At 39.2% G+C, this 25,241-nt stretch overlaps 1 protein-coding gene across 1 annotated transcript in view; it reads right to left on the bottom strand.

Moving 5' to 3' along the window:
- Positions 1–20,328: 20,328 nt before the first annotated feature.
- LOC126336025 (uncharacterized) overlaps positions 20,329–25,241 on the bottom strand; it is a 64,250-nt gene continuing 59,337 nt past the window's right edge. The window contains exon 3 of the mRNA XM_049999505.1: positions 20,329–20,433. Coding sequence (XP_049855462.1) covers positions 20,329–20,433 — 105 coding nt within the window. The remainder of the gene's footprint in view (positions 20,434–25,241) is intronic.

Below are 25,241 nucleotides of genomic sequence, written 5' to 3'. Positions count from 1 at the left end.
AAAACAGTAGTGGAGCCTTTGTCAGAAGGTAGGATCATAATGTTGGGAGCATCCTGCACTTTCCTTTGTTGAAGAAATGCTACTTTTCTATTCACATTATCTGTACTAAGAATACTCAGGGAGTAAAATGGAGTTGTATGAATGCAGAAGAAAAACTGATATGGGAACAATTTCCCCCAATGGAAATTCTAAGAAATATGAGAAAGAGTGTCCATTAGTAAACATTTATTCCGAAAGAGTGGGAACCAAAATGAAGCCATAATGAAGAGATGCAGAAATTACACTGGTCAGGTCATGCATACAGATTCAACAAATGACCAATAAATCCTAGATTCTGGTTTGAACTGCTGCATGATTAGCCACAATTAGTCTGCGGCTTGTGATCTCGTGGTTGCATTCTTGCTTTCCGCACACAGGGCCCCGGGTTCGATTCCTGGTGGGATCAAGGATTTTTCTCTGCCTTGAGATGACTGGGTGCTGGGTGTTGTATGTCTTTCATCATCATATCATGCTCATTCACTCGCAAGTTCCCGTAGTGGCGTTAAAGAACTTGTGGAGCTGCGGTATGTTTTCAGCTTGAGGCTCACTCACACTTACAAGTTTCTGTATGTTGGTTAGTGGTTCATCGTGCTGCCCATATCAAAATATGGTAAGAGTTAATATTTCACTGTGGCTCCTACTAGAGTACTCTCTGCTTTCATCACTGAAGACCACAGCATGTCACACTATTTTTTAATGCTCCTTTGACAGCACCAGTTTAGCTGTGCGTCTCGGTGCTGTGGCATGAGACAAAGAAGGGCTAGAGGTGTGTGTGCCCATAGTTCCACTGCCAATAACCAGTTCCCAACAGTTTGTGTCAACATGTCTGGGTTCACAAGACCTCTTCTCTGTGCTGTGACAGCTGTACAATCTGCAACTGCTGCCCTTACAACACAGCGATCCTGGTGGGCAACTGCGCTGCATAGGGATCCAGATTATCATCCATGAGTGTGAGAACATTCATGTGCCACTGGTACCAGCAGCATTGCACATCTAACACAGCATGTCTGAATTGTGTGGCAATTCTTTGAAAGGACCATCTTATCACTCAGAAGGTCACAGTTTGACCCCTTTCAAACTTGTGCAATTGGCTGAAGAGAACATGAGTGCATCTCCATGACATGTTTACCTGATTGCTTCACATATGTGCACCACACTGAGCCTTCTGGCTGTGAGCATTCCCTATTTTATAGTAGACGTAGACGGCACTCTGGTAGCTAGGTCACTACACTATCTGTGGGAGGATGATGTTGAAATCATTATCAGTATGTCTACTATCGCCCAGGTAACATATGCCATAATCAGACCAGAATAAATGTTGTTTTTCCAGGTGTACTTATTTCTTTTTCTGCACCTGTATGGGGGCTACTCAGAAAGTAAGGTCCGATCGATCACATAATGCAAATGACAGTGAAGATTTAATGAAGCTTTGGATAAATGTAATGCACATTGTCTCTAGTAAGCCTATCAACTGTGTGACATAGGCTTGAAAGTAATGTCAGAATGTGAGAACATAATAGATGACATGCTGCAAGGATCAGTACTGGGCTCCCTCTTGTTCTTAACTTACAGAAATGATCTTTCAGTGACTCTGAAGTGCAGTGCAGAAGCTATAATGTTTGATGATAACACAAGCATAAATCCAAACTCAAGCTCAGCAGACACAGACCAGATACTAGCTGGACAGGCCTACAAGTTGTTCACAGCTAACAGTAAAGTCTCAGCCTCACAAAGACATGTTACGCAATTTAAAATTAACAATAATGATCTGTTGTGCCATAAGTAGACATTAATGGCCACACACTAAATGAAGCACATTGTATCTTTTGTAAATATTTATCACGACTTGTACCATATCCCTGAAGGTATGGGATCTATGGAACACTGTGTGTAAATGACTGAATATCAACCAAAAATGGAAAGTAAACAACCAGCTACTAACTGAATTATGAAGTAAAAGCAAAAATAATAAAAACATATTTATTTGTTTATTAATTATAAAATACAGAAATAGTTGGAAACAAAAAGTGTTATTAGTGACAAGAATGCAGGATGTTCTTAGAGGTATATATTATCTTTCAATTTCCAAAAAGTAATCTTATGTTGCTGCTTTTTAAAATAAAAATAACAAAGCAATATTTATTTTTTGTTCTTTATACAAGTATTTCTACCAAGAAAAATTGGTAGAAAGTTAAAAACAGAAAAATAAGGTGTGAGAATTATGTTGTAGAAGGAAACTATATATGAGTGGTATAGAGACCACTCATAAATATGTTAGTGAATTTTATGTATCATCAAAATAACAGACAGGTATCAGATTTACATGTTTCTTGGTATTACTGTGTAACACACAACTGCATTAGCAGCATAACAGTAACCCAATATGATTCATCCGCACAACTGAAATTCATTATATATGGATTGGAGTAAGGCAATTATACACCACCTACAACAGAACTTACTCTAGATAGATTGAGGCAGCTAAGGTAGGCCATCACAAATATGTCCAGACAATACAATGAATTTCCCAATATTCACACGTAATTTTTATTGACATAATATGCATGGTACATGATCAAACAGTATCAAGATAACAAATGAATCTGATCACAATGAGACTTACCATCTAAGGTCATCAGTCCCCTAGAACTTTGAACTGCTTTAACCTAACTAACCTAAGGACATCACACAATCCATGTCTGAGGCAGGTTTCTAACCTGCGACTGTAACATCAGGGGAAGAGGTTCCAGGAACGTGTGCCCTATTACACCAAGGACGGAACTCGGGGTATGGTTTTTATGTATATTATCATGGCTATCATACCATGTGCTCAAAATATTGATCTTTAGCATTGCTGCACCCTATAAATTTACTCTGGTGAAACAGCACTGCATATTGAATTTCATCTGGACTCAATGTGTTACATGGCATTTCATTCCTTTGGGAGTCATTCAGTGTTTCATAATAGACTTCTTGTTTTAAATCTCACCACAGACAAAGGTGTAGAAGTGTTAAATTAGGTGATCCTGTAGACCATTTTCCATTTCCTGAACAACTATTCCAATGCTCTTTAGATGTGCTCTTAAGAGGGCCTGTCAACATGTGTGTGGAATGAGAGGCATATCCATCATGTTGGTACCACACTGACTGCCTTATGTTCAGTGGGGTGTCTTCCAATAACTGCAGCAGCAGTATATCTTAGGAACTCACATTTCTTGAATGTATTCAGAATTCCATCAACAACACAGAGACCAGTGTTGTGGGTCTTAAAAACATGCACCAAATATTGAAAGACCAAGAGCATTCATTGAGTCAGCATGGATTTTCAACTGATGTTTAGTGCATGTTGTGAAGACTGATTTGCCTATGGTTTGTAAATGATGCTTCTTCCTTAAACAAAATTTTGCTTAGGTATGCCACCTGACTTTGCACTTTTTGTAGATACTATTCAGAAGGCTTTAATCAAATTTAGATAGTCACTGCCATGAAGCTGTGGATCTAGTGAAATTTGAAGAAGATGAAATTTGACGGAATGCAGTGTTTGCAGAACACTCATTTGATTGATACCTCTTGTAGTTTCGAACTACCAGTAAGTGACACTTGCATTGTGCGTTACTCCTTTAAAATGTTAGTTTTAATAGCTTTCATCAGTTCCTCTTCTTTTCCCTCCGCATATTTTATCCTCCACACTTCAAGTTTCTAGTACTTTATTTATAACGTTTACAAAGACAGAGTGACACTGCTTGGCACAATTTGGACACTCTTCAGTGTACAACTGCACCACTTCTCTAACAGTTTCACTACATTCACCATAAACGATGCTCAATGCACAATGTGAGTATCTCAATAGTTTTACAAGCAAGTTGTCTGACTGCTACAATGGCAGAACACAGACTGTTGGGCTTCATGCACTCAACAAGAACCATACCTGAGTTTTGTGTTTGCTTACATTCAGTATGACAGGGCAGATGTTGATGGAATCTCTTCTCCTGGTGGTGGGACAGTGGTTTGCAGTGTTGTTATTTTGATAATATTTGATCAAGTGCTGTACATGTTCTGTCATTGAAGTTCTCTTAAAAGCTTCTTTCAAGTGCCACAGAAAAAATATATATATTTCCATTAGAACAGAACAAAGTCAGTGTCATAATGTTGAGACTATAAATGATGAAAATTGCTTGTGAATGTCAGGAAATTTGCCTTATTGTCCCCTACAACTAGGAAGAAACTGCACTCACACAAAAGACATACTTGCTCAGTTTTACAGCAAGGCATGCTTTGGTAAACGTATCAGATAAGGTAGGATCAAGGATGTGCAAACACATTTTTCCTCAAGGTTAATGGAATTAAAATTATAGAGGTAACTGTAATAAATTATTAAGGCTGAAAGTAAGAAAGCCACATTAATAAGAACATTGGTGAGAGCAAGATGTGATGGCAAAGTGAGGAACTTTACTTAATATGTGAAAAACTTTTTTGAGAAATAAAAATAGAAAGTGGAGGTAGTTGCATTACAATTTAAGAACTGAGTGTTAGGATACAAAAATATTTATAAGTTTCTTTCCAATTTACAATGGTGTAATGCAGCAAACACTGGTAACAGTATCTGTTTTTTCATATTGATAAGCATTAATAGTAGAAAACCTTATTTGTTTAATAAATAATGACAACAATGAGGCATCTGTTTACAATAATTATTATACAGCTTAAAGAAGAGAATTAACTGGCATTCCCAATGAAGATATCTAATTTAAGACAAGTGCTACACGAACTTCAATAAGGTACATGAGGGAGACTCTTAGTTCACTTCCTTAGATTATTGACCAGTATCACATGATAATTCACTCAAAATTTCTCTTCTTACTTGAGTAGTATCTTAGAAATATGTACATGAAACTGATAACAAGGTCAGAAGAAATGGAGCAACTGCTGAAAGTGGCTGAATAATGAAGAAAATGAGGGGTTATTAGAGTGACAGAGAAACCCAGCTAAAAATGAATTGAAGTCAACTCAACATACGTACAATATATTTTGACTGCATCTTTCACTCACTCCCTTTCATATGTGTAAAAGTTATTCACACTTGTACTCCATGCTTTGTACATGAAATTCATAAATAACTAAGAAGGAAAACAGTGATGACTGCATGCAAAAATAGTTACAGTCAGACTAGACATGTAATTTATCAGTGTTGGCAGTTCAATCTTTTCAAACTATCAGAAGCAAAAGCTCATACAAGTGGATTGGAAGAGCTGTGATGAGGCTTGATAACAGAGGTCTATGATGTATTATATTGAGTTTCAGTCTGATTTCTGTTATTCTGTGCATTATTCCTATTACATATAGCTGCTCAATGGCAACATATTATTTCTTTAAGTACTTTAAATTTCTGTTGTTCTTGATATTTATTTCCTATTGACACAATGTTTGGAAGATAAAACTCTATTGTCCATCTACACATCAGAAAACCTATTCATTATCTGCTGAGCCTTCAGGCAGCAGAATTACCACTGATGGTTTTTCTTGTTCACTTCCTAGCACCCATGCTGGCACAGTATTGAAGTGTTTTTTTATGGGTCTGTTCCTGAGACGTCACAGTTGTATCACTTCCGGTCTTACATATATCTCAGCATTTGACACACCTGTAAGATAAGTAAATTTTAATTATGAATTTGAGCCTGTAATGTAGCAGATCAAGCAATTAAACAAGTAAAGAACATTTGAACTTTGTCAGAGAGCATATTAACTAGATTTTATACAAAAAAAATGGAGTTCATTGCTGCTGTGGCTCGAATGCCAATACCTGTCTATCAGACTATACTGACTATTTGTAACTACATATTGAAAAAAAAGGGTTGAACTTTTAGCAAAGTATGCTGTTGGGAAAAGTGGTCATGTCTGTTGGGCCATGGGTGTGGTGTCAAAGTGCACCCAGAGTTTCTGTAAACTATTGTTGATTTGAACATGTTACAGTCAGTGTGTAAAGCATATAAAGACAATTAATAAGTAGGAGACAATGAAAATATGACACCAATGCATGTTACAGTGTAAAGAATTAATATTTTACAAAGCTCCCAATGAGGAGGTTAATTGGGTAAAAAGTTTATGTAAAAAAATCTCCTCTCAATTAATTAAAACACAATGAATAATATTAGTTCTGATTGTGAATGTGATATATGAACCACACGAAAGGAGACCTATCAAATAAAATAATCACTAATTAAAACTCAGAGAGACCAAACCAGACTAGTTAATTAGCTATGAGCATATTCAGTACAAAACAATGATTAATACAATAGTATATGATATATAATAACTACAGTCCACATGTTTATAATGTAAATCACTGTTATGGGATACTGTTCGTGACAAAGTACTAATAGTTTTTGAATGGGATGCATTTTAGCATGATTCTTATAACATCACAAAAAGTTGATTAGAAAATACAGTGTTCTCATACGGCACACTGATCTTATCTGTTTGTTTATTATGTTATTTGATACACTGAATTTACACGTGTCATTTGAATGCACGTTTTAATAATTAATAGATTTCAGTGAACAATGAAATAATCATCTATTGTCTTTATCAGCACCACAGTGCACACACACATCACATGGTCGTAAATCATCTCTTACAATAATTTTTTTTTAAATTTATGCCTTTCATGTGAATAATAACATTGTTATGTTTAAGAGTTGCTAGAAGCCCCATGGATGGTTCTGGCCAGGATTTTGGATGTTAGAGAAATGTTGAAGGTATCCCAGATCATCATATAAATTTCAAGTCAGGAGATATAAACATCCCTTCCTTCTTTGCAAAATATATCTTGATAACAACTTAGTGAAATTGCTACAAAGAACTCAGTAATTTAGTTTCATGTTCCATGAATCATTTGCACAATAAATCTTAATTGTACGGACTGAGTCATTTTACATTTACACTGCAAATTAATTTGTAAATATGGAAACATGCTGAACATTTTAAAGTTGTTTTATTTTTAATTATTTTTTTTTTTGCTTATACAGTTTTGAATTAGTAATTCTTACCAAACTTCTTTTACACATTACAGTAACAGAAATTCTTCTATAGCATAAAAGGAGTTGTCAAGGAGAAATTTCTTCAGTTTGTTTTCAAATTTTACATTGCTCTTTGTCAGACATTTTATATCACTTGATAATTTGTCAAAAATTTTAGTTGTGCACCGTGCACCCCTGTTGTGCTACAGACAACATTAATGTTGAGCATGAAAGTAATTTTTACGTCTGGTATTGCAGTTATGCACATCATGATTCCTTTTGAACTGCAGTGGATTATTTACAACAAACTTCATGAGGGAATAAACATACTGCGAAGCAATAGTCAGGAAACTCTACACCTTAAACAGATTTCTACAAATATGTCAACATACTGGTTTATCTCTCCCCAAGATTTGCAATGATTCTGAGTGCAAATATGGCTGAACTATGTTGTTTCAGGAGTTCCAAAAGTGCTTTTTCCAGTTTAAATTCACATCAGTGTCGGCACCTAACAATTTTGAATTTTTCACCCTCACGACTATTATTTTCTCACCATGAGTTACACTTATTGGTGCAGTACACCTAGATATGCAGAACTGAATAGGTTGTGCTTTCTAAAATGGACTGTGAGACCAATTTGCAGAAAATCAGTCAATGATATGATTAAGATTTTTGTTTACCATTTCTTCTGTTGCTGCATGTATGCTTGGATTGAGTAAAGTACTAGAGTCATCTGCAAAAAGAACTAATTCTGCTTCTTGTACAATAGATGGAAAATAATTTAAATATATGAGGAAAAGTAGTCGATGTAAGCCTGAACCTTGGGAAACTTAGTTTTCTACATCTTTCACTCTTGATCTGTCTAGTTTTTGCCTTCATCCTCCCCCATCTATCATAAACAATGCACTTAGCTTTTTGATCCTATTAACTCATGTATGATGTTCTGGCAGTAATAACTGTCTTGCATATTACCTTATCTTCCACCTTTCAGCTCTGAGGTTTTCAGATCTCATGCAATATAGTCCCCAACAATCTGTCTTTCCTTCTCATCCCATCCAGCAAGTCTCACCTGACCTGGATTTCTGGGTAACTTTTCCAAACTCCACCCATTTCCTATACCACACAAGTCCTCTTCCTTCACTCCTTCTCCTTACCTTTCAGCCCTTCTGTCAGAAGGAAGGGCCACTGGCTCCAAAAGCTTTGCATATCTATACCTTATTTACGTGTGTTGCTGCCACTTGGTGTGTACAATTTTTTTTCCTGTCCGATTACATTATATGAGAATATTGTGATTCACACATTCAAATGCCTTAGATAGGCAGCAGAAAATTCCAATTGTCACTATTTTGTTATTTAATTCTTGTAATACTTGGTGATTGAACATGTAAATGGCATACTCTGAAGAGCAAGTCTTCTGTAATCCAAACTGTGATTTGCAGAGGATATCATAACTGCTCAGGTGAGATGCTATTCTAGAATTCATCACCTTCCCAAAAAATTTGGAAAATGATGTCAGTAGTGAAACAAATCTGTAGTTACTGACATCTGTTCTAACACCTTTCTTAAAGCGGGGTTTGACAAGGGCATATTTCAGTCTCTCCGAAAAGATGGCTTGAGTTAGTGATGCATTACAGATCTGAGATAAGACAGGGCTAATTATATTGGAACAAATTTTTAATCCTCTACTGGGAACACCATTAAATCCAGATGAGCTTTAATTTTTAGGGGATATATGATTTTCTTAATTTCAGAAGGTGAAGTTTGTGTTATATTCATATGACTGAATTTTGTGAAAGTTGTTTTTTCAGCATACTGCTGTGATTTTTCTCTTGTACTGTTTGTCACTATACTTTCTGCTATATTTATGAAATGATTATTAAATATATTTGGTACCTGTGACTCATCATTTATAGCCTTTCCATTCAGCTAAATAGTGATGTTATCCTGTTCCATTGCTGGTTGCCCTGTTTCTCATTTCGCTATATTCTATATAGCCTTGCATCTGTTGTTGGAATCATAGATTTCTGACATTTTACAGATGTTCCTTGATTTTTAATAAGTTTCCTTAGTAATTTTGAGACGTTTTTGTAGTGTGCAACTACTACAGGATCTCTTCTTGTTTTCACCAATAGATATACTTCTTTTTTCCTTTCACAAAATATTTTTCTGCCTCTAGTGATCCATGGCATTGTATATGAGTGTTTAGTGTCCTATCTGATTAGCTTATGCAGAAAGTTATTTTCAAATAATAATATGAATTTATCATGGATTAGATCAAATTTTATGTTGAAATTCGGTTAATTATAAATTTTATTCCAGGTTATCTCTTTAAATTATGGTTGAAAATATGTGTCCTGGAGTAATTAATTATTCTGATTTCCACTGAGCGGTATCTACACTGTAAGGCACTTCCTTATTTACTCTGGCTGACTTTACTTCGTGATCAGTGAGGTCATTTGTTACTGGGTTAACAGTTATTTTCTTATTTTGAGTGTCACCAAAGAAAATATTATCAGTTAGGGTTCTTCTGTCTTTATCATCTGTACTGGAAAGTTAATTACTGAGATCAAATTGTAGAATCCAAATAAGGTTTCCACATCATTTTTCCTATCAAAATCCTTTAGTAAGTCTACACTGAAGTCACCATAGACTATTAATGCTTGCTACTGCCTAACTGACAGTGTAGCAAGGAATGGAGAGTCCTCATAAGCAGTTCAAAATTTTCCAGTGGGGAACTATATATAGTTACAATTAAAAGTTATCTGTTTTTCAGTATTAATACACAGGCACACACGTCTGTCTGCTGATGACTCAAAATCTACTTGTGTCAATGTTTATGAAATTGTGTTCTGTATTAATATAAATAACTTTCAATGGAGAAATAACAGTGACAGCTGGTGGGAAATATTTGTTTAATACATTTACCTATGTTTTGACACTTCTAAGGATGTCTGCATCAGAATGAAAATTTAAAAGCCATGAAGTTACTTTGCGAGAAGGCAATAATCAAAGTTTAGGGAAAACATGCTCAAGTCAATAATTAAAAACTAAAAACATTCCAGGCTTTGTTAGGTATACTTATATTTTATGGAAGCAGCTACTTGTGTGTGTGTGTGTGTGTGTGTGTGTGTGTGTGTGTGTGTGTGTGTGTGTGTGTGTGTCATACACTTGTATTTTGTTCATTATGCAGCAGTGTGGAACTGTATTGAACACCTTCTGGAAGTATTATAGTATTTGAGAGTTGTAACATCGCGTTTTAGTACCTGAATAGTGTAAATTCGCGTAGTCATTTGTCTTCTGTTTTTGTTCTGAACGGCCATTGTCGGTTGGTCACAGCCAGTGTGCTCCCTGCCACCGTTGGATAAGCGGCTGCCAGCAGCAAGTCGTATACTCCTTGCTCACTTATTTGTTGCATAGTTTCGTATAGGAGGTGTAATTTCGAGTTTTAGTTACTGTAATCTCAAATTCAGGCAGATTGTAGCGAAGTCGTTAGGCATTTGTACAGGTTAGTTCATACATTCTTTGCATGTTTCCCTTATGTTATCTAGGCATGTACTCATGTTTCAATAACTGTTGTCCAGCATCAATTAGAATGGACAGGGGCTGTGATTGCTGTGTTTGGAAGAGGACTGCAGGTGGCGTTGACTTCGGTCGTGCAGCTTGAGTCTGTTACCAATGGGCACCACTGTGGGGAGATGGACTTGGGTATCACGGGGATGTCAACCTCGTCCCGTCTGTCCCCAGATCGGTCTGCTGCTGTGGTTTCCCTGGTTGCTGCCCGCAGTGGGGCTGAGCCCTCGCCTGTGGTTGATTGGGAGGTCGTTCAAAGGCGTGGCTGGCAGCGAAAGACGTCCCTGGAGGCTGATCAGAAAGCCTCCCCGATGAGTCTGACAAACAGTTTTCAGGTACTGTCTCTGGCTGAGCCAAATGCAGCTGCCTGCCCTGTTTCAGAGGATGATTCTCAGCCTCCAAGGTCAGGGCAATCACAGAGGGTGGGCTTATTGGTAGTTGGGAGCTCCAATGTTAGGCGTGTAATGGGGCCCCTAAGGGATATGGCTGCTAAGGGGGGGGGGGGGGGGGGGAAGAAAGGGTCCTTCCGGATGACATGAAGAGCACAGGGTGCAGCCAGCTGCAGGTGGTGGCTCATGTCAGCACTAATGACGTGTGTCGCTTTGGATCTGAGGAAATTCTCTCTGGATTCGAGCGACTATCTGATTTGGTGAAGGCTGTCAGTCTTGCTTACGAGATGAAGGCAGAGCTCACCATCTGCAGCATCGTTGACAGAACCAACTGCGGACCTTTGGTGCAGAGCCGGGTGGAGGGTCTGAATCAGAGGCTCAGACAGTTTTGCGACCGTGTTGGCTGCAGATTCCTTGACTTGCGCCATAGGATGGTGGGGTTCCGCTGAATAGGTCATGAGTTCACTACGCTCAGCTGGCTGCTACACGGGTAGCGGAGGCTGTGTGCCGTGGACTGGGCAGTTTTTTAGGTTAACAGGCCTCGGGAAAGTACGGGTGGGTTGCAATCTCAAAGGGAGCATGCAAATACAGAACGTGCTTGGATCAAGGAATAGTCAGAATTGTAGTTGTAAATTGTTGTAGTTGTGCTGGGAAAGTCCCTGAGCTTCAAGTGCTAATAGAAAGCACAGAAGCTGAAATCGTTGTAGGTACAGGAAGCTGGCTAAAGCCTGAAATAAGTTCTGCAGAACTTTTTAAGAAGTCTCAGACGGTGTTCAGGAAAGATAAATTAGGCAGAATTGGTAGTGGACTGTTTGTGTCTGTCAGTAGTAGTTTATCTTGTAATGAAGTCGAAGTAGATTCTTTGTGCGAATTGGTATGGGTGGAGGTTATACTTAACAGCCGTACTAAGTTAATAATTGGCTAGTTCTACCGACCCCCAGACTCCGATGATATAGTTGCTGAACAGTTCAGAGAAAATTTGAGTCTCGTAACAAATAAATACCCCACTCATATGGTTATAGTTCCCTCGCTATGTTGGCAAAAATACTTGTTCAAAACCGGTGGTAGGCAGAAAACATCTTCCGAGATTGTCCTAAATGCTTTCTCCGAAAATTATTTCGAGCCGTTAGTCCGCGAACCCACGCGAATTGTAAATGGTTGCGAAAACACACTTGACCTCTCAGCCACAAACAATCCAGAGCTAATAGAAAGCATCATGACTAATACAGGGATTAGTGATCACAAGGCCGTTGTAGCTAGGCTCAATACCGTTTCTTCCAAATCCACCAGAAACAAAGGCCAATTAATTTTATTTACAAAAGCGGATAAAGTGTCACTAGATGCGTTCCTAAGAGACAATCTCCATTCCTTCCGAACTGACTATGCAAATGTAGAGGAGATGTGGCTCAAATTCAAGGATATAGTAGTAACAGCAATTGAGAGATTCATACCTCATAAACTGGTAAGAGATGGAACTGATCCCCCATGGTACACGAAACAGGCAACCGGAAAAGCATGTGAAGTTCAGAAGAACGCGAAACCCCGAAGATTAGCTAAAATTTACAGACGCGCAAAATTTGGCACGGACTTCAATGCGAGATGCCTTTTATAGGTTCCACAACGGAACATTGTCTCGAAATTTGGTAGAAAATCTGAAGAAATTCTGGTCTATGTAAAGTACACAAGCGGAAAGACGCAAACCTTCGCTGCGCAGTGCCGATGATACTGTTACCGACGACTGTGCCGCTAAAGCGGAGTTATTGAACGCAGTTTTCCGAAATTCCTTCACCAGGGAATACGAATGGAATATTCCAGAATTTGAAACACGAACAGCTGCTAGCATGAGTTTCTTAGAAGGAGATACCTTAGGGGTTTCGAAGCAACTCAAATCGCTTGATACGGGCAAGTCTTCAGATCCAGATTGTATACCGATTAGGTTCCTTTCAGATTACGCTGATACAATAGCTCCCTACTTAGCAATCATATACAACCGCTCGCTCACCGATACATCTGTACCTACAGATTGGAAAACTGCCCAGGTGGCACCAGTGCTTAAGAAGGTTAGTAGGAGTAACCCATGAACTACAAACCTATATCATTGACGTCGGTTTGCTGTAGGGTTTTGGAGCATATACTGTATTCAAACATTATGAATCACCTCGAAGGGAACGATCTATTGACACGTAATCAGCATGGTTTCAGAAAACATCGTTATTGTGCAACGCAGCTAGCTCTTTATTCGCACGAAGTAATGGCCGTTATCGACAGGGGATCTCAAGTTGATTCCGTAGTTTTTGATTTCCGGAAAGCTTTTGACACCGTTCCTCACAAGCGACTTCTAATCAAGCTGCGGGCGCATGGAGTATCGTCTCAGTTGTGCGACTGGATTCGTGATTTCCTGTCAGGAAGGTCACAGTTCGTAGTAATAGACGGCAAATCGTCGAGTAAAACTGAAGTGATATCAGGTGCTCTCCAGGGAAGCGTCCTGGGACCTCTGCTGTTCCTGATCTATATAAATGACCTGGGTGATAATCTGAGCAGTTCTCTTAGGTTGTTCGCAGATGATGCTGTAATTTACCGTCGAGTAAGGTCATCCGAAAACCAGTATCTGTTACAAAGAGATTTCGAAAAGATTGCTGTATGGTGTGGCAGGTGGCAGTTGGCGCTAAATAACGAAAGGTGTGAGGTGATCCACATGAGTTCCAAAACAAATCCGTTGGAATTCGATTACTGGATAAATAGTACAATTCTCAAGGCTGTCAATTCAACTAAGTACCTGGGTGTTAAAATTACGAGCAACTTCAGTTGGAAAGACCACATAGATAATATTGTGGGGAAGGCGAGCCAAAGGTTGCGTTTCATTGGCAGGACACTTAGAAGATGCAACAAGTCCACTAAAGAGACAGCTTACACTACACTCGTTCGTCCTGTGTTAGAATATTGGTGCGCGAAGTGGGATCCTTACCAGGTGGGATTGACGGAGGACATCGAAAGGGTGCAACAAAGGGCAGCTCGTTTTGTATTATCACGTAATAGGGGAGAGAGTGTGGCAGATATGATACGCGATTTGGGATGGAAGTCATTAAAGCAATGACGTTTTTCGTCGCTGCGAGATCTGTTTACGAACTTTCAGTCACCAATTTCCTCTTCCGAGTGCGAAAATATTTTGTTGAGCCCAACCTACATAGGTAGGAGTGATCATCAAACTAAAATAAGAGAAATCAGAGCTTGAACAGAAAGGTTAAGGTGTTCGGTTTCCCGCGCGCTGTTCCGGAGTGGAATGGTAGGGAGATAGTATGATTGTGGTTCGTTGAACCCTCTGCCAAGCACTTAAATGTGAATTGCAGAGTAATCATGTAGATGTAGATATCAAGCAACACAGAATCTACCTGGCTTTCATAGGATTGTTGTTTTTGGAACCAATGTCGATGTCTACAGGGGAGATGTTTGATCTATAGAAATGTGATAATATGTGAGCATAAAACATGCTCCAAAGTTCTACAATAGATCAATGTCAAAGATATAGGCCTATAAATTCATGCAACTGCTTAACGACCCTTCTTGAAAATTGAAATAACTTAAGCATTTTTCCAATCATTAGCAATGCTTCACACCTGTGGAGACCTATGGTTCACTTTTGCTAGGAGTGTAGAAATGATCTGGTATTCAACCAGGTCCAGTGGCCTTTCCTCTTTTAAGGGATTTCAAGTGCTTTTCTATTCCTTGGTCACTTGTTATGATAACTGTTATTTGCCACCTAAGGAATAATTTAAAGGAGGAACTACCTTGTGATCTTCCTCTGTGAAGTAGTTTTGTAGAAAGACTTTTAGTATTTCAGCCTTTTCTGTGGCATCTCCTGTTTCAATGCCATTATGGTTACTAACATGGTTGTCCAAGCATGGTCAGTCTTTTCTGGCCCTCACAATTTTACTCAGCACATATATGTCTAAAGCATGTTGTAAGATGCTCTTCAAATCTGTCCACTGATGCAGAACACTATCAGTGCTGGAAATGAAATTTTTGTGTTTGCCTGTCAGGCAATCGGTAATTTGTCTATTGTCACCCATGTTAAACAGAAAGATCTTCCTGCCTTTCTTTGTATTACTATTTACAGCCATATTCAGTGAAACTGTAATGGACTTATGATCACTGATTCCCTGATCTGTGTTGATTCAAAAAGTTGATGTCTTTTTGTCTCCAGCAGATATAAGATTTTATCTTTGTGAGTTGGTTCTCCAATTAACTGTTCATTATAATTTTTGGGTAAGGTACTTAGAGAAATTTCAAGTAATTCTCTGTCACTACTACCAATCCTAATCATTGAGTCTCCCTGGTAAGTTAAAATCTCCACATGATCATGAAAATTACATGAAATTTTTTCCAAGTTTCCCCTCAGGTGTTCCACCATTGCTGCTGAGTCAGGGAGTGTATAATTTTTATGATATACGAGGGTCGGTCAAAAAGTAATGCCTCCCATTTTTTTTCTACTTAAAAAAATTAAGTTAAGTGAAAAATTTGAATTTGGCGCCATTCCTCAAACCTTCTTCTGCAATCCACTGCAGTAGTAACTTTCTGTGTCAACAGGTGGCAGCACAGCAGAAGTTTGTAAGATGGCCGACATCGATGTTCGTTTGAGACAGCGTTTTGTGATTGAATTCTTGAATGCAGAAGGTGAAACGCCCATACGCATTCATGAAAGACTGAAGAAGGTGTATGGTGTTGTGACAGTGGATGTCAGCACTGTTAGATGATGGGTTCGTCGTTGTAAGGAAGCTGAAGGGCAAACACCGTTGACTGACGAAAAACGGAGCGGCAGGCCGGTGAGTGCAGTGACTCCACACAACATTCAGCAAGTTGATGACATCATTCGTGGTGACCGTTGGGTGACTGCAGATGAAGTGTGTCGCATTATTTCTCTTAGTAAAGGCAGTGTGATCACGATTATTAAACAATTGGGGTACTCAAAAGTTTGTGCACGGTGGGTTCCAAGAATGTTAACCGATCAGAATAAAGAGGCAAGGAAAACAATAGCCTCCCAACACTTGCAGCGCTTCCGTTTGGAGGGAGATGAGTTTCTGAAAAAAATTGTGACCGGGGACGAAACATGGGTGCATTTTTTTGAACCCGAATCAAAGAGGCAGTCAATGGAGTGGCGTCACACAAGCTCGCCGAGGAAGAAAAAATTCAAAACTGTGCGATCGGCAGGGAAAGTTATGGCAACAGTTTTCTGGGATACAGAGGGTGTGATTCTGGTTGATTTTTTGGAGCAGGGATACACAATAAATTCTGTTCAATACGTCACAACCCTCAAAAAACTTACAGCACGTCTTCAGCGAGTTCGCCCAACAAAATCAATGGCAGATGTTCTTCTTTTGCATGACAATGCAAGACCACACACCAGTCGTCACACCTCTGACGAGATTGTCAAAATTGGATGGGAAGTTTTGCCTCATCCCCCATACAACCCTGACCTGGCACCATCAGACTTCCATCTGTTCGGGCCACTAAAAGAAGCTTATCGTGGGATTCATTTTGAAGATGAGGAGGCCGTAAAAACATCCGTGCGTCAATGGCTTAGGAAGCAGAGCTGTGATTTTTACCGTGCTGGGATACATGCCCTTGTTCAAAGATGGACCAAAACTGTAGAGATGGGCGGAGATTACATTGAAAAATGACAAAATGATCCTCAATGTTGTGGTTTTCAACCTATGTAATTGCATTTAAATTTCCTGACAATTAAACGTAGAAAAAAAAAAATAGGAGGCATTACTTTTTGACTGACCCTCGTACATTCCACTTGGAGTCTAGATTTCATTGCTGTTGACATGCAGTTTCAGCCACCTATTTGTCCCTAATATTATGTGGGTATTTTTTTTATTATTTATAAATTAGACTAGTTCTGGTACCTTTCCATATATGCTCTTGCTATTGGGTAATACATTATTAAAATTTTGTTTCTCCAATCTTCTATGTTGAATGCTATTCTGTGTGCACTCAGAATATGTCTTATCAGGTGTGTAGAGGGATTTTTCTATCCTAAGATATCCACATGTGCCTGCTGCACATACTCTGCTGCCCTAGTAGCTGCTTCCTGCTTGTAGTGCACACACTCGACCTAGGGTGTGTTGCAGCAGTGTACCGTAGGTCTCTAGAAGAGCGAAGCGTTCCAAAGGATTGGAAAAGGGCACAGGTCATCCCCGTTCTCAAGAAGGGACGTCGAACAGATGTGCAGAACTATAGACCTATATCTCTAACGTCGATCAGTTGTAGAATTTTGGAACACGTATTATGTTCGAGTATAATGTCTTTTCTGGAGACTAGAAATCTACTCTGTAGGAATCAGCATGGGTTTCGAAAAAGACGATCGTGTGAAACCCAGCTCGCGCTATTCGTCCACGAGACTCAGAGGGCCTTAGACACGGGTTCACAGGTAGATGCCGTGTTTCTTGACTTCCGCAAGGCGTTTGACACAGTTCCCCACAGTCGTTTAATGAACAAAGTAAGAGCATACGGACTATCAGATCAATTGTGTGATTGGATTGAGGAGTTCCTAGATAACAGAACGCAGCACGTCATTCTCAATGGAGAGAAGTCTTCCGAAGTAAGAGTGATTTCAGGTGTGCCGCAGGGGAGTGTCATAGGACCGTTGCTATTCACAATATACATAAATGACCTGGTGGATGACATCGGAAGTTCACTGAGGCTTTTTGCAGATGATGCTGTGGTGTATCGAGAGGTTGCAACAATGGAAAATTGTACTGAAATGCAGGAGGATCTGCAGCGAATTGACGCATGGTGCACGGAATGGCAATTGAATCTCAATGTAGCGAAGTGTAATGTGATGCGAATACATAGAAAGATTGGTCCCTTATCATTTAGCTACAAAATAGCAGGTCAGCAACTGGAAGCAGTTAATTCCACAAATTATCTGGGAGTACGCATTAGGAGTGATTTAAAATGGAATGATCATATAAAGTTGATCGTCGGTAAAGCAGATGCCAGACTGAGATTCATTGGAAGAATCCTAAGGAAATGCAATCCGACAACAAAGGAAGTAGGTTACAGTATGCTTGTTCGCCCAATGCTTGAATACTGCTCAGCAGTGTGGGATCCGCACCAGGTAGGGTTGATAGAAGAGATAGAGAAGATCCAACGGAGAGCAGCGCGCTTCGTTACAGGATCATTTAGTAATCGCGAAAGCGTTACGGAGATGATAGATAAACTCCAGTGGAAGACTCTGCAGGAGAGACGCTCAGTAGCTCGGTACGGGCTTTTGTTAAAGTTTCGAGAACATACCTTCACCGAAGAGTCAAGCAGTATATTGCTCCCTCCTACGTATATCTCGCGAAGAGACCATGAGGATAAAATCAGAGAGATTAGAGCCCACACAGAAGCATACCGACAATCCTTCTTTCCACGTACAATACGAGACTGGAATAGAAGGGAGAACCGATAGAGGTACTCAGGGTACCCTCCGCCACACACCGTCAGGTGGCTTGCGGAGTACGGATGTAGATGTAGATGTAGATGTAGGGGGCTATACATTGCTCGACCCAATAGCAGAGGTCAAGAAATCAACATCCACAATGATCAATGAATTGTCTGAGCCTCTGTTTTAAGCCACCCTATTACCTCCAAATCAGAAGACCATGGTCATTTGTGGGAGTGATGCTGCATAATGTTAGCTGTGTTTTCACTCTGTGAGCATGACCCACTGTCTTCACCCAATCAGCCTGCTGCCTGTAGGAACTAAGGATGGCCTGTGAATCCAGGCAGCAGACATCAGTCATGCTGACATGAAAAATGTTTTGCAGCCGAGTGCACCCAATGTGCTCAGTCACTGCCAGCAGAGCCTGCTCCACATCTCAGACTACACCCTCCGGGAAAGCACACAGAGTGGACACTAGCCTTTTCCAACCTGCTCTGGCTGTAACATTGCCCATGCCATGGGATCCTGCAGAGCACACAGATCAGAGCAAACTGTCTTCACTGTACATGTACCATGAAGTGTATGTCATTTTAGGCCACGTATCGTATACCGCTATACTGAATTGGGTAGTGTATTTAATAGTACAGCACTGTTTACCTAATTTTGGGTACTACAATAGAAGTTTGCAAGATCAAATACTGGCAAATAACACCCATAAAAAATCATCACTACAGCTGCACACAGTGTCATCACAGTTTTTTTTTCAAGATAAGAAAGAAACTCAAAAAGGAAACAAAGGAACAAAAATGTAGTTTCTGGAACAGATACAAGTGTTAACTATACTTAGTGAAAGACGGTTTAACTATCACAAATAGCATATATCTAAATTTACATTAACTTCTTAGGGAGACATTTGGCAACTGCTTCAGACACAAAATGTTGAAATATTTGAACTTAACTGTTCAGTTTGTTGATCTAAAAGGAGGAGTATGATACTTATCACATACCTTCCCCTGATGAAGTGGAAATAGTGTCCTCTGGATTCTTTTCCCTCCAGTTTAACTCCTGTAAAATACATGTGACTTAAACAGTTAGGAAATGAATAACCTAAATGCATTGACACTTGTGAAACTAACAGCACTCAGCATTTATGGGATTATATAAATAATATTATTTACACAAATTACTCATGGCACAAAGTTCACAACATTAGTTTTGAGTTCAACTAAAAAATTATTTTACTAGAGAGATTAGCAGTAGTTAAAACTGAGATGATTAGAAAGAGGATACTTTTACATTTGTCCTCCAAAGCTCAGTGTTGTTTCATTGTGCTTGGTGGTCACAATTGATTGGTTAATAGCGGAACAATCAAGTTTTACACACTTACCTTCAGAGATATACAGAATGTGGGAGGAGCAGTGTGTACCATCCATAGAATAACTCTTAGGCAATCTTAACCAAATGGGCTGGGAAACATTGTGAGAAGGATGCTAACATTATCAGTGCATAATAAGGATTCTTTGCTCAATTTTTATAATTTATACTAAAATAGGTTTCAATCATTACTTATCAGATGGGAGTTAAAGAAACTGCAAATCACAAAAAGTGGTAATCAGTCCATATGTGTACCTATGTGTCACAGAGTCTACATACACATCTGTCCCCACAAGCACCAGTATAGTAGTCTCACAATGTCCTTCATAGTAACTGATTGACTTAGGACAGTAGAAGGCAGCAGACTAGAGGACATGAACGTTTTGTGTCTGGCTGCTGCCAGCACCAGTGATCTAAAATACAGTACCTATGTGTCCTGTAGCCATTATGAAGTGATTACCTGGCTGTAGTGTGCCAACCCAGTAAACACATGTGAAGTTCCAGAACTTTGTCATGAAAGTGCAACTTGTTCCTCCTGCACTACCACTGTCCCTGAAGCTGCCAATGTGTTGGGCTCAAGTAGGTGGAGCTTGCTTCCTCCCCTCCCCACACCTTCCTAAAATGTCAGTCAGAACGTAGTGAACAAACTGTAAGTGTGTAGCAGAGGTACATAACCCTCCTCTCCTACCTATTTAATTTGTATATGGTGTGTAAGAATAATAACTATCTGTGTACAACCAACTATCTCTCTATGTGATGTGTGCATAAAAGAGGTAATATTCTTGTTGGTTAATCTTGGAAAACATACTCTCATAATCTGAAGAGTGGACTTGTGTCCTTCACCTGGGCAACCTTGGCAACATTTTGAAACTTATTACATACGTTTATAAATTAACTTTAATTTATTTTATGACTCATCACAAAAAGAAGATGAGAGCATTGACTCTGGACCTAGAGTGAAAACCCCTATAAACATGTATATATTCCCATGCACTATGTTTCTCATCTCTCATATCAAACCTTGAGTCTCTATGGAAACTTCACTTCAGGCATTGGAATGATGAAAGACATATATTATTTTTGTACCTCCTCCATAATATTGCCATTCACTGACTTATCTGGATTATTTATTAATAATGATTATGTGATTCATCTTCCTGACAATGCCTTACAGCATAGATACTCCTCAGTGGAAATCAGAATAATTAATTACTCCAGGACACATATTTTCAACCATAGTTTAAAGAGATAACCTGGAATAAAATTTATAATTAACCGAATTTCAACATAAAATTTGATCTAATCCATGATGAATTCATATTATTATTTGAAAATAACTTTCTGCATAAGCTAATCAGATAGGACACTAAACACTCATATACAATGCCATGGATCACTAGAGGGAGAAAAGTATCTTGTGAAAGGAAAACAGAAGTATATCTATTGGTGAAAACAAGAAGAGATCCTGTAGTAGTTGCACACTACATAAGTCTCAAAATTACTAAGGAAACTTATTAAAAATCAAGGAACATCTGTAAACTGTCAGAAATCTATGATTCCAACAACAGATGCAAGGCTATATAGAATATAGCGAAATGAGAAACAGGGCAACCAGCAATAGAACAGGATAACATCACTATTTAGCTGAATGGGAAGGCTATAAATGATGAGTCACAGGTACCAAATATATTTAATAATCATTTCTTAAATATAGCAGAAAGTATAGGGACAAACAGTACAAGAGAAAAATCACAGCAGTATGTTGAAAAAACAACTTTCACAAAATTCAGTCATATGAATATAGCACAAACTTCACCTTCTGAAATTAAGAAAATCATATATCCATTGTATACTGACCGCATTTCCTTAATATTCCGCCAATGCACCAGTCTGCCACCTACCTTACCCACAACCGAACCTATTTGATAACTCCATTTTACATTCCTACTAATTGTTACACGCAGTTGTTTGTTGGAGTCGAATGTTTCCAAAACTAACGCTTTTAGTATATGAAGATTTAAAACAAGTTGTCAAAATTGTAATCACTTTGACCAACAAGGCTGCTCGCACACACCTCTGGGGAACGTCTGAAGTTACTTTCACTTCCGTCGCTGACTGTCCATTCAAGATAACATGGTGTCTTGCAGGTACACATAAGAGTTTTTTCTATTTTATGCACATTATTTCGGCGACCAGCCCAGTACTTATTTTCATGTTCTGTGAGTTTTGCTCTTATCTGCATTCACTGGTTGGACTCCCACCAGAGTGGCTGGAGTCTAGCCAGTGAGTGCACATAAAAGAAAATTCGCGACACCTGAAGATGATGACTAGTTAGGTCGTCGAAATATTGTGCGTAAAATGGAAACAACAACTCGGCTGTGTATCCAGAACCACACCTTTAACCAATTACGCCGAGAAAACCAGAAATCACATAACAAGCTACGTCCTCCCCACCAAGAAATCCTCAATCCTGTCACAAATTATGTTTAATACGGTAATCCATATAACAGTAATTTTTTAATAATCGTTCTTTTAATGGCGTGATCATGGTGGAAATGGTTCTCTCTTCCTCTGGCCTGAAAGCCGGTACGTCCAGCCACTTATACGGGGACACAAAGTTTGATGTGCCATCTGAACCAAGAGGATGATTATATATGGGTTCTATTGTTACAGTACCTGAAAAAGAGGCATTGCCAGGGTATTCAATTTCCAATTATCTATTACCAAAGAAAACAAAAAATGAACTGTATTTTTAGTGTAATATCAAAAAATTTCATTTCCTTGTATTTCTGAAAACATCTTTGACATTACGAAGCAGTCGTAGAAGGAAATATACATAACGTACAAATGCATAAGCACAGTATCCAAATTAGACAGTTTCCGCCCAAAGGGCGAAGTTGCTTCCCATCTCTGTGACTTGTTTTCGCCTGAAGCTGTTTGAGCTTCGCACCTGAAATCTGTCAAAAATGCAGCCAGGTGTCAGGGATTTTCGTAAGTTGATTCGACTCTGGGAATGTCTTCGTAGTAAAGAATAGATATATTAAAACTTTACCGATGATGGTGCAGTTTTTCACGCATCTCATTGTTTATGATGTCATATCTACGGAACTATAGTCGGCAGATCGTTCTTAACCCCACAGAGATCGTTGACTGACAGTAAGAGATACGTGTACCAAGTTTGGTTGAATTCGCTCTAGTGATTTAGGAGGAGATGTAGAACATACATACGTACATACACTTCTATAATACGTAAGGGTGCTACCCTGCAATGAGCGGATATCCGGGAAGAAATGAAATTGGGAAACATTGCACACTTACTGGTCTCAAATGATTTCTAGGTGTGTTAGTTGCCATAAAAAGTGCTGACTTCATATTATTTATTGATACATTGGAAACCGCTCGTCATAATGCAACGAAAATGACATACAGTGTGTAGTGGGTATTACAATCTGCCTCCAGTTGTGGCTTTTGATCGTTAACACCATATGATAACACAGTTTTTATGACCACAGTTGCAAGAATTGAATATGGAACGCATGTAGTTCCACCAGGAGAGGGAAAGCACGCCACACTACCGTTGAACATCAAGGTAGCTGAGAATATGATTCCCTGCTCGTCTCATGTCTCGCAATGGCGATCAGAACTGGCCACCGAATTTGACACCATGTCAAATCTCGTGTTTATATGATCAATCCACGAACCATCCCTCAAGCCAAGGCGCCATTGGTAAAAATTTAAGCGAAACTTTGCTCTCGTATAGTCGAAAATTTTGTGGAAGTCTGCAGACGAAGCGTGGTGGAACACATTTGCCTGTTTCATGTTTAATCTCAGTCTTTGTGTTCCGTATTGACCATTGACATAATAATACTAGTGGTTTTCAAATAAAGTAAGTGTTTTATTATTAAATTAAATATTGCATTCTTCATGGAACACCCAATACATAATATGTAACACTTAACATCTATGAATAAAAAGTTATCATTAACAGGCAAATACTGCTGCAAAATCCATTTTGTACCTTAAATGGCCTAGCAAAATTCGTAGTGTCCAAAAATTTTTGTTGATAACTAGAAAATGGACAGTAATTTCTGCTGGATTCTTGTCCGATCGAAAACGATGGAAACAGTTCTTGAGTTTATTGAGAGCCTTCACGTATGCTTCTGATATGATGATTGACACTCTTGGCATCACATCCACGAGAATGACGCCATCACAATCCCAGGAGATTGCCACCGTGACTTTTCCGGCAGAGGAGGTTGACCCTCCCCAACCCCCCAATGAACTATGGACCTTGCCGTTGTTGGGGAGGCTTGCATGTCTCAACAATACAGATAGCCGTACCGTAGGTGCAACCACAACGGAGGGGAATCTGTTGAGAGGCCAGACAAACGTGTGGTTCCTGGAGACGGGCAGCAGCCTTTTCAGTAGTTACAGGGGAAATAGTCTGGATGATTGAGTGATCTGTCCCTGTAACACTAACCAAAACGGCCTTGCTGTAAGTAAGGGGGAACTACAGCCGTAATTTTTCCCTAGGGCTAGCAGCTTTATGATTAAATGATGATGGCGTCCTCTTGGGTAAAATATTCCGGAGGAAAATAGTCCCCCATTCGGATCTCCGGGCGGGGACTACTCAAGAGGACATTGTTATCAAGAGAAGAAAACTGGCGTTCTACGGATCGGAGCGAGGAATGTCAGATCCCTTTATCAGGCAGGTAGGTTAGAAAATTTAAAAAGGGAAATGGATACGTTAAAGTTAGACATAGTGGGAATTAGTGAAGTTCGGTGGCAGGAGGAACAAGACTTTCGGTCAGGTGAATACAGGGTTATAAATACAAAATCAAATAGGGGTAATGCAGGATTAGGTTTAATAATGAATAAAAAATACGAGTGCGTGTAAGCTGTGAAAAATAGCATAGTGAACACATTATTGTGCCCAAGATAGACACGAAGCCCACGCCTACTACAGTAGTACAAGTTTATAAGCCAACTACCTCTGCAGATGAGGAAGAAATTGATGAAATGTGTGATGAGATAAAAGAAATTATTCAGGTAGTGAAGGGAGTCCAAAATTTAATAGTCATGGGTGACTGGAATTCGACAGTAGGAAAAGGAAGAGAAGGAAACATAGTACGTGAATATGGATTGGGGCTAAGAAATGAAAGAGGAAGCCGCTTGGTAGAACTTTGCACAGAGCATAACTTAATCATAGCTTGGTTCAAGAATCATGAAAGAAGGTTGTATACATGGAAGAACCCCGGAGATACTAAAAGGTTTCAGATAGATTATATAATAGTAAGACAGCGATTTAGGAACCAGATTTTAAATTGTAAGACATTTCCAGGGGCAAATGTGGACTCTGACCACAATCTACTGGTAATGAACTGTATATTATAACTGAAGAAACTGGAAAAAGGTGTGAATTTA

Source organism: Schistocerca gregaria, chromosome 2 (genome assembly GCF_023897955.1).
Source record: "Schistocerca gregaria isolate iqSchGreg1 chromosome 2, iqSchGreg1.2, whole genome shotgun sequence".
Lineage (NCBI taxonomy): Eukaryota > Metazoa > Arthropoda > Insecta > Orthoptera > Acrididae > Schistocerca > Schistocerca gregaria.
This window is presented reverse-complemented; position numbering and strand designations above follow the sequence as displayed.